This window comes from Penaeus japonicus, unplaced genomic scaffold (assembly GCF_977035675.1).
Source record: "Penaeus japonicus unplaced genomic scaffold, GWHDUDI00000001_assembly GWHDUDI00000009, whole genome shotgun sequence".
Taxonomy (NCBI): Eukaryota; Metazoa; Arthropoda; class Malacostraca; order Decapoda; family Penaeidae; genus Penaeus; species Penaeus japonicus.
Window position 1 is genome coordinate 22,275,701 of NW_028234411.1, and position 10,000 is coordinate 22,285,700.

The 10,000-nt window shown below is 35.5% G+C and overlaps 1 protein-coding gene across 1 annotated transcript in view; it reads left to right on the top strand.

Annotated features, from left to right (window-relative positions):
- LOC122261586 (uncharacterized) overlaps window positions 1–10,000 on the top strand; it is a gene marked incomplete in the record, with an annotated part of 58,230 nt that overhangs the window by 5,554 nt on the left and 42,676 nt on the right. Inside the window, 9 exon segments of the mRNA XM_086539840.1 lie at window positions 1–58; window positions 512–625; window positions 891–1,461; window positions 2,877–2,951; window positions 3,209–3,400; window positions 3,550–3,668; window positions 3,879–4,013; window positions 4,302–4,471; window positions 8,884–10,000. The exon segment at window positions 1–58 is cut by the window's left edge and continues 77 nt beyond it; the exon segment at window positions 8,884–10,000 is cut by the window's right edge and continues 1,460 nt beyond it. Of these exon segments, the coding sequence (XP_086395966.1) occupies window positions 1–58; window positions 512–625; window positions 891–1,461; window positions 2,877–2,951; window positions 3,209–3,400; window positions 3,550–3,668; window positions 3,879–4,013; window positions 4,302–4,471; window positions 8,884–10,000 (2,551 nt within the window).

The window sequence follows — 10,000 nt, forward strand, 5'->3', positions numbered from 1 at the left end:
TGGAAAGCACAAGCTCAGGGATGATGTTCGTAAGATGGCCTTGAACATTGCCATGATGGTAAGTTTTTTCAAACATATAGAATCTATAAATTAATGAATAGATGGACAATTTCCTTCATTTGGGAATAGATTGTATAAGGGCTTCATACTTTTGATAATCTGTTCATGATTTCCCCTGTCTTATTATTATATATATATATATTTTCTTTCTTTCTTTCTTTCTTAGTAACAAATTGTTATGCTCATAAATATCACTGCTAATAAATAGGGACTCATATTTCATACCACCGGGGTAAATGCTCATGGATATACTGTTTATTTTGTGCTAGAAGATTGTTCTATAGATTTGATAAAGATTTGCTTACATTAACAGGATCTCTTATATGTTAAAAGAGTTACTTCAAAGATTTGTGTAAAATGTAAATGATAGATTATAATACTTTTGCAAGAAAATATAAATGTTTATAAGATGATTGTTTATGTGACTGAACCAATTTGTATTTTATAACAGGTCTCTGACAAGGAATTCAAGCCAACAATTGCATGGCTTGATAACTTCATGCGACGATTCTGCTTGTCAAGAAAAAAAATGGGATTCCATAGTTCAGCAATGTTGAAAAGGAAAGTAAGTGTAGATCTTAATTTTTGAAGTTATTATTCACAGAATGGAAATAATTATTTTTTTAGTTTTATGGCTTTTATATAGTTTGTAAATGACTTTGATATTTTATCTTATATCAAAAAATTAATTTAGTATTTTTGCCATATAAAAGAGAAGTCTAATGATGTAGAAATTCATTAGTGCAATTATACAGTAATAATTGTTAGTTTAATTATTGTTATATCAGCTTCAAAAAAGGAGAACACATTCAAATCTATAATTTTCACAGGATAATGTCCAGCCTCAAACCCAGACTCCAGCCAGTGCAAGTGGCTTGACTCAAGAAGATGTTTTTAATGTTTTGGGGATAAATGTGGATGGAAATGGACTCGCAGAAGAGGAAGGCAAAGTGGCAGCCAGTGAGAAGATCTTGGAAGACGTAATTGCTGAGACGGAGAATGGAGTCAGTGGTAACCAGGGCCTAGAAACTGAGAGCCAAACGGGACTCTTGGATTCGGTGGACAAAAACTGCTCTTTAGATGATCTCTTTGCATCCGATTCAGAAAATGTGGAGAGCAAAACTTCATCTGTAGACCAGAATGCCACTCCTGATGTAAAGAAAGAGCAGGTTGTGTGCGAAGAAATCGAACAACTCAATAAGTTAGAAAACCTCACAAATCAAATAGTCCAAAGTCAAGATTCAGATGATGACATTATAATAGAAAAAAGTGTGTTCAAAAAAGATAGACCTACAGAAGAATCAAAAATGGAAGTTGATAAACAGCCCATTAAAAAGGAACAAGATTCTTCAAATGATGAAGAAAATATTGATGATAATTCTTCAAAAGGAAGTAATAATGGTAAGATTTTGCTAGATTTAAAGAGGCTTTACAAATTCTTAATGAAAATTCCTCATATAATAAGCCTATGTATAGTGATGATTAAGGCAGGTTGTAGGTTTTTGTAGCAATGTATGAAATGCTTTCTTTTATTTTGAGCATATGCAAGGCAACTGAAATGACAATCATTTAATTAGTGTATTAAGTAGTTAGTGCTTCTTCCTATGTATTATTAATGCGGTGATGATTGATATAGATTTTAGATGTTCTATGTATTTAAATCTACTTTTAGGAGTTCATCCTATCGTTTTAGTTTTTCATCATTCACTTCTAGTTTTCATATTTCTTTTGCTTTGTATGATTTCTATTTCTATTTGGCTTTTAGTTTCTATTTTTTGTCTGTGAGTGGCATTCAGAAAGAAGTACCTAATTTGATATTAGAAAATAACCATTATAGATTTATAAACAAAACTTTCTCTCTCTCCATTGTCATACTCATCCACTGCCAGCTCATTAGAAACAATTAACATTTCTGTCAGCTTTTACTCAACCACAAATTTGTTTCTGATAAAAAGTCCTTAGGCCAGATCTAACCTGTAGAATGGATGCTTCCAAACTTTAAACTCACCTTGTACAAATTTTACTGAACCCAAGAATATATTAACATTTTCAAGAAGTATGGTAAGGAGAACATTGGAAATTCTTCTTTAATTTCACAGTGTGTGATGCTTATTGCATTCATCACCACAATGTAGTAACTTATCTATAATAATCAATAAGCATCCAGGTTGCACAATGTATCTTGCACAGACATGTACATCAGGACTTAAAAAGTTGAATCAGATACCTCTGTTTATGTTAGATATGAATGTACACAGATGCAGACAGATTCTCAACCGGTTAACGATGGTTGATGTAACATCATGTGGTGGCTGCACTTGCAGCTGTGGACATATCATGCCATGGCTTTTTGTATGGCTGGCACATCAGGGGTGGCCATGGCCTTAGTGGGCAAAAAGTCTGAGGCATTAGAAATACCCTGGTGTTAAGACCAAGCAGAACCAAAACCATTCTTGCATTGTTGTGTCAATAACACGAGGCAACTTGCCTGGAATATAACAAAATTGACTTTACATAACATAATAGGAAGATAGGATAGGAATCGACTAAATTTTCCTATCACCTGACATTTAGCTTGGCATAGACTGAAGGGGTGTCATACTGAGATATAGCTCCATATTTCAATTTTACCTTGTGCAAGATGTAGTTTTGAAGTCACAGTTTCTGATGATTTGTGAGTTTGGCATGGTATATTATCAAAACTTAGATCATATAAATTGATTAAGCATGTGAAATGATATCATTATCATTAGTCTTTTAATTGTAACACCGTCATTACTGTTACATGTCCTATTTTTAGATTTTCCCACTTTCAGTTGACACAATTTACAGTGACTGTGACAGATCTCAGTGCATGATGAAAACCTCTCCTTTTGTTGTGGATTTTATGGGTAATTTTTTTTTTCTTTTCAAAGTTAATTTAATTATTTGCAAACAAACTTAAGTTCTTGATAATACCATTATTTTACGTGTTTTATATACAACCCTCATTAATTATTGCTTTATGTATATTTGGCATTGAATTCTATTTGAATGGTAGATTGCTTAGATGAAGTTCATACTTTTGGCTTGTATTCCACAAGTTGTCTTGATCATCACACACAGGTTCTTTGAAACACATACTATACATTTTTGAATAATTCCCCAGAGGGAGATGATGAGGGAAAAGATGAAAAGAAATCAGCAAAAGGGAAAGTCAAGAACTGTGGCTCATCGGACGGCGACTCACAGCCAGATGATCAGGCTGATTCCGGAGGGAAGAAGTCCAAGCAGATGGAGGACGAGATGACAATCAAGTACACTAAAGCGGAAGATGAATATTATCGCAAGAACATAAATGGTAAGAATGATAGAAATTACTGTGTGAATTGTTCTTTGCCCTCTTTTCTTTTCTTTTTTTTGTGTGTGTGAATTTTAATGATTTTAAATTGTACCACCTTAAAGAACCACAGATGTTTTTGTACACGTGCATTTTTTTTCTTATTACAGAACTTCAAAAGAAGCTCCGTGATGCAGTGATGAGATGCACTGCATGCAATGAGCAAATCAATCATCAGATTCGATCTCTGGTCTACACACATCCAGTGCTAGGAGTTCTTTCTTGCAAGGTAATTTAGGGATCTAGACATCACACAATTTGATAAGACTTCAATTTTGAGTAAAAAAGAAAAATTGTGTATAAGTATAATTGCGATTAGATAATAATGAAGTATTTGGTAATATAATTATGTCTTGATGACAGGTTGACTAAAATAGACTTAACACCAAGGTGCAGCCAGTTTTCCAGGTTATTTATATATTTATGTGTTTATTTGCAGAGGTGTAGGAAATATTATGGGAAAGGTAGATTTTGCAAAGATGAAGAAGGCTATGATGAGTACTGCAGATTGTGTGCAGAAGGAGGTGATTTACTGTGCTGTGAGCAAGATGGTTGTTTCAATGGCTTTTGTAAGGTAAAGTTACAAGATGTTTAAAGTTAATTACTTAGCTAATGTATAGTTCAGAACAGTGTTTTTGCTTTAGTCTTTACAGTCTCTTTCTTTTGTTGTTATTATTATTATTATTATTATTATCATCATTATACATTTGTGAAGATTGGATGAGAACTAGTGTAACAACACCATCAACAACAGCAAAATGTAGTAAGATGGTTTCACATTGTACTTGTCTCTTAAAAAGTAAAAAAGGAAGACAGAAATCACATCCTGTACAATTGATCTTTTATTACATTTTCTCTGAAGCGCTGTATAAAACGAACCATGGGTCGGTCTGAGCTGAAGAATGCAGAAACTGCAGAGAACTGGGCATGCTACGTTTGTGACAAGACTTCGATGATGGAACTCAGAGCACTCCATAGGGCCATCCTGAGTAACTTGGAGGAATCAGAAGTACAGGACGATAATCTGTCAAGGTAAGGAAATTTTAGAATGATGTATCTAGATATTATTATAAGTATCCATTAAGGATAACATCAATTTTTTCTTCTTTCTTCTTACTGACAAATTCCTGATTCTAATCTGACAGCCCTTCACTTCTCCATTTCCTCACACACATACCACATACATGTCATGATAACAAAAATGAACTTTGATATATTCTTAAAGTATCTTGCATCTTCAGTTAGAAACACAGATTGCTAGGTAAGGTAGGCAAGCTAGGGATCAATTCCTTGTGAAGAGTCTGCATACCATCATTGTTTCTTTTGTTCCATTTGTACATGAAACAACCCCTAAAGGACATGGATAGATTTACACTTAGTTATGTTTTAGTGAAGACATTTGCAACCTGCAAGAGCTTTACACAGGAAGCCAGAAAATTATTGTAATGATGTCAAGCCTCGTAAAGGTCATAAGACATAGTTTTCTTTTTTATTGCTATTATTATCATCATCATCATTCTGTGTTATGATAAGGTATTTAAAATAGAATGGTAATATAAAGTCTATATTGAAAGTCAACAGTTAGTGTAGCATTTTTAAATGCTCCCACTAAATATTACAAAAATGTAGACTCAATTAATGCTGTCATAGCACTTCACAGTTGACTGTGTTTGATCTTGTGATCTTATACATGTTCATAGAGTGAATTTACAGAGTATGGCATATTGTAAGGTTGTTCAGTGTTCCTTAGATTCCAGTAAGGAGGGTTCGAAGGTATGTGACACCGTTTTTCTAAACATATCAAGAAAGGGAAACTGGTTTGCCAGATTGGTCAGAGTAAACTATGGGTGGTAAGGCCTGTGTTGGGTGTGTTTTTCTGTGGTAATGGTTGTGGTGGCTTGGATTGTAAGCAGATGAATGGGAATGACTGTGGTGGTTTTGTTAGTGTGATGAAAAGTGGTGTAGGTGGTGTTGTGGATTGTAATTACCATGATAGTGGAGATACAAGATATTTCAAAAGTGTTTGCAAATAAGATGGCACTCATATCCCATATAACATGGTGTGGTAGTGTAAGTGATATTGTCCAAATATGCAAAAGGGAGAGTTTTAGCCTCAAAAATCATATTTTATGGTCTCCTTATACGAGATGAGAACCCAACTTTTACGTGTATCCCACTAACCTCATCGCCCAATTTCCTTCCAGTGAAAGAGGAATAATTTCATGATTACTTTGTGAATAAGGGAAAAGTTGACTTGATTATTTGAGGTGATGTGAATAATGATGGCTATGGTGGTGTGAAAGAAGTATTAGAGAAATGTAAGGAATAATGTAGATGACAATAAACAATTGTTTGTTGCTAGAGAAGCATCACTTTGTAGAAGGCAAATTAATCAGTTGGTTTTCTCTATCTGTGTATACTCATGTTTATGGATCAATTAAAGCTTTGAAGTATATAATTGTAATCAATGTTTATACATCAGCCACCATTAGCTTGGTCAGGAATTGGTTTGACATGTCTTCATCACCATTTGAGCCTCATGGTAATGATCACTCTTCATATCCTCCTGTTTTATAGCCATTACACCCTAACTTCAGGCCATTCAGCCAGTTTTGACAGCACATTGTCCCTTAGTGTGATCTTGTGAAATCTCACTGAATGTGCCAATTTTTGCAGGAGTTTCAGGTGCCTAAATTTGTTATCAATTTCAATATTCATTTCATGGAAATCTGGTGAATTATAGTTAAAGGATGACGTTTTCTGTGCTTTGTTTTGATTATCTCACAATTTTCGAAATCCATGTCCTCTGACCTTTTTAACCTGTTTGCGCTGGGTGACATGATATCAAGTCATGCTAATATCTTGCCCCCTGCCAGGTGATGTCCTAACATGTCATAATCTCTCCCTCAAAAGTACATTTTATGTAGTTATATAATCATAGGCTCCATAGAGGTGCAGCGCAGGGAGAGGTCTTGTGCTTAGTCACTGTGCGCTGGTTTTGTAGATGGTGGGAGCTGCATTACTCAAATATAAACTCCAGTGTGAATGTGTTAAGTAGGATTTGATCTGCAGGTTAAAAATTACAATGCATTTCGTGTGTATTGAATGAGAATAGATAGAAGTGATTGTTTAGTGCATTTCTGTGTTGGAATGTTAAACATTGTGTCCCTTGACCCATTGTGGACAGGTGTCATGACATACATGACACAGGAGCTTTGGCCTGATGACAGGCATCATGATGTATATGATGTTCAAGGATTTTGGATAACTGTACTATTTTATTATGCTCTGAGTAAGGAGAGAGTGTTGATGACAATTGCAGTCAAAATCATTATAATTACTGTAATATTAAGCAAACTTACCATCCAAAACCTAGATGGCACCACTTTCTTCTAGCACCAGTAGGAGAGAGAGCCTTGAATGGCACCCCTCCATGGTCTCTAGCAAGCACTATCTTCTTGTTGGCACACAACAAGCTACCGAACTCTTGCTCTAAAGTACTGCTGATGAAGGATACTAGGCAGAACAAGAGGAGGAAGGTGACTCAAACCATGCCCAGTGTCTAAAATGTGCCCCTTTGCCAGTAGGGATGCCTTTTACTGTGGCAATCACAGTCGTAAGCACAGGTTTCCTACCTCTACCCTATTTCTTCATGTCATATTCATTGTGGATGGTTATATGTTTCGTATTTGTTCATAACACAAAACTAGCTCTAGTTTTACAAAGAGTGACTGAAAGATAGTGGGAGAAGACAAAGTATGTTGTGTGAAGCTGCCTATCTCTGAAATAAAACCCATCCTGGAGATTGGGCAAGCAGATCTATCTCCTATCCACAATGGGTTAAGGGATTAACCAGATAATGTTAAACTGAGGAAGATAAAGGGCCAGAGGATAAACCTAACCACACACAAAAGCATAGGGAGAGGAACATTTGCAAGTGGCACTATTTGCCATTGCATGCAGTATGACCTTGTACCAGGTATAGCTTTTCATTTAAGGAGATAGGGTGTCTTATTACAGCCCAGAATACACATAGACTTGTTTTCAAAATGTAATGAAATCCTAAAGATATAATGGTAAACTCATATCCCATATAACATGTTATAACACATTTGTGATTCCATGAATTAATTCATATTTCAAAACATAACTTCAAAGTTATTTAGTGCTGTTTCTCAGCTAGTTTTTCGTTAAAGAAAACTAGAAAACTAGAAAGAAAAACTGTGATATTCTCTTCAGAGTTAGGGGTATTTTTATTTTCATTATTCTGAACACTTACAATGAAAGAAATTTTGGAATACCCTGCAGGAATTTGTAGAACAATAACTCTCTGCAACAAACAATTTTTTTAGAGGGTGGTTAGATCACTTTCTCATAGTTGAAATTACAAGCTGTTTATTCCTTCAATTATGACCTATTGCCAAATGATGATTGGTATCACTTTGATAATATATCATAGAGACTCATATTTCCAACCAAAAGCCAAGAAAGCAATAGAAAACACATTGTAAATGCCCACCCTTGGTTAACCCATTCACGCCGGGGCCATTCCGGCTTTGCACGGTCGCTATACCGAGGTTTTCGAACGCATCATCCGAACGCTTCGAGATTCTCGGGCGCACGGGCCGCGAGCCTGGGCTGCCCGCTCGCTCACCCCGAGCGCCGGCCTTGGCCAGATATCTCGTTGGCGGCGTCTGACGCGAAAACCACGAAACGTGTCAGCACGTCATCCGGCGTGAGTGGGTTAATTAAACACCTTATGATGCAGCCCATCCTGGAAGGGTTAAAAAGGGTAGGGAACAAAAATGTACTATTGAATGGAACCTACTAATTTAAAGGGATGGAGGGACACCAGTGCTAGCAGAGAAATTAGAATTAAAAAAAATAAAGAAGGGAAGTGAGGGACTTTAAAGATTTTAAAGCTAATATTAATTTATATGTTACTTGATTTTAAATATGCTTGGGATTACCAGGTTTTTGTCAAAAGCACCCCTTAACCCTTCTGCAACAGATCACTCTCAAACTGCATTTTTCCTGTTGTTGAAGCTTATCTATTTTTCTTGCATTTATGTAATTAGGACATTATGCTAAATACTAATTAGTATAGGTTTGCTAATATATCATATATAGACTCTCATATCAAACCATAAGCCTAGGCTGAATATCTCAGAAAGTTTAAGATAATTGAAGTGATCATTTTTTTGTAAAGTGTATATATTAATTAATGAATGAATTATTCTTTATATATATATATATATATATATATATATATAATTTTCCCATAGCAGCCAATTGTGTATGTTATCTAGTTTGCTAGTAATATCTCTTGAATAAGTATTCTCTCACTCTTTTCCTTCTCTACCTCATTTTTTCTCTCTGGTAATTCAAAGTCATTTTTAAATTTAATTTAAGGTTTCCTTTATTTTTTTTTCTTTGTTTGACAGGAAAGACTTGAATAAAAAGAATTTACTTTCAAAGTTCGAGCTTCTGAAAAAGAATAGGAAGGAAAGAGCTGCAAAGAATTCTCCCAAGAAAGTTGAAAAGAAACCAGTTAAGGACAAAGAGGCTGGTAGCAAAGGGAAACAGAACCAAGCCTGGCTAACAGAGAGTATTGGCACAATGGTTGACATGCTTTCTTTATGTTTAAAGAACATTGAAAAAATAGACAACAGTTGGAAGAGTTCCGATTACTCATCAGAAGGAACTGAGAAGGCAGGCAAAAGAGTTTTGAAGCAGCTCACGGGGATGATGACCAATTTTGAAATTCTTGAGAAAACTGTTACTGAAGAGGTAAATAAACTGACGTCACCAGAAAAAGTAGAAGGTAGTGGTTCCATAGTTGAGAACAAAAACAAAAAGAGCAAAAAAGAAGCTGAAGAAGGTGTCACAAAATCTTCACCCAAAAAGAAGACCAGCTTGAAAGAAGATATGAAAACTGAGGAACAGGTTACACCTAAAAAAAAGAGGAATAAGGCTACAATGGACAGTGAAGATGAGAAGTCAGATGCAGAGGAATTAAGTAAAACTATCTGTAATAAGGCTGCTAGTCAAGATTCTTCAAAGGCATCAAGCAAAGAGGAAATGGAAGTAGATGACGCGAGCCAAGATTCAAGCAAGGCCAGTTTGAGATCGGAAGATGAATGTTCAGCTAATCTAGATGACCCTATAGAACAGGATGATGTAAGGAGTAATGGGAGTGATGTTGCAATGGAGGAAAGTGGAGGTGGAGGTGTAGGTGATTTAGCACTAGAAGATGAGAATGAGTTAGAAAAGGCATTTGGCAAAACAAAATCAGGTGGAGATGGCACCAATGAATCAGCAGAGTTAGATTCAAGTGTTCTCTCCTGTACTACTACTGAATATGTTGAAAGAGAAAGTACAGATAAATGCAAAAAAAGTGCAAAGGCAAGTTTGTCAAAGAAGAAGGATGGAGAAGAAAGTGCTGATGCTTCTGATGAAGTGAAGAAGACCTCTCTTTCAAGTACAAGGCAGACCAGGAGAAGCAAAAGTACAGAGGAACTGAAAGAGGATCTACAGGCAAATATTAAGAAGGAATTAGAG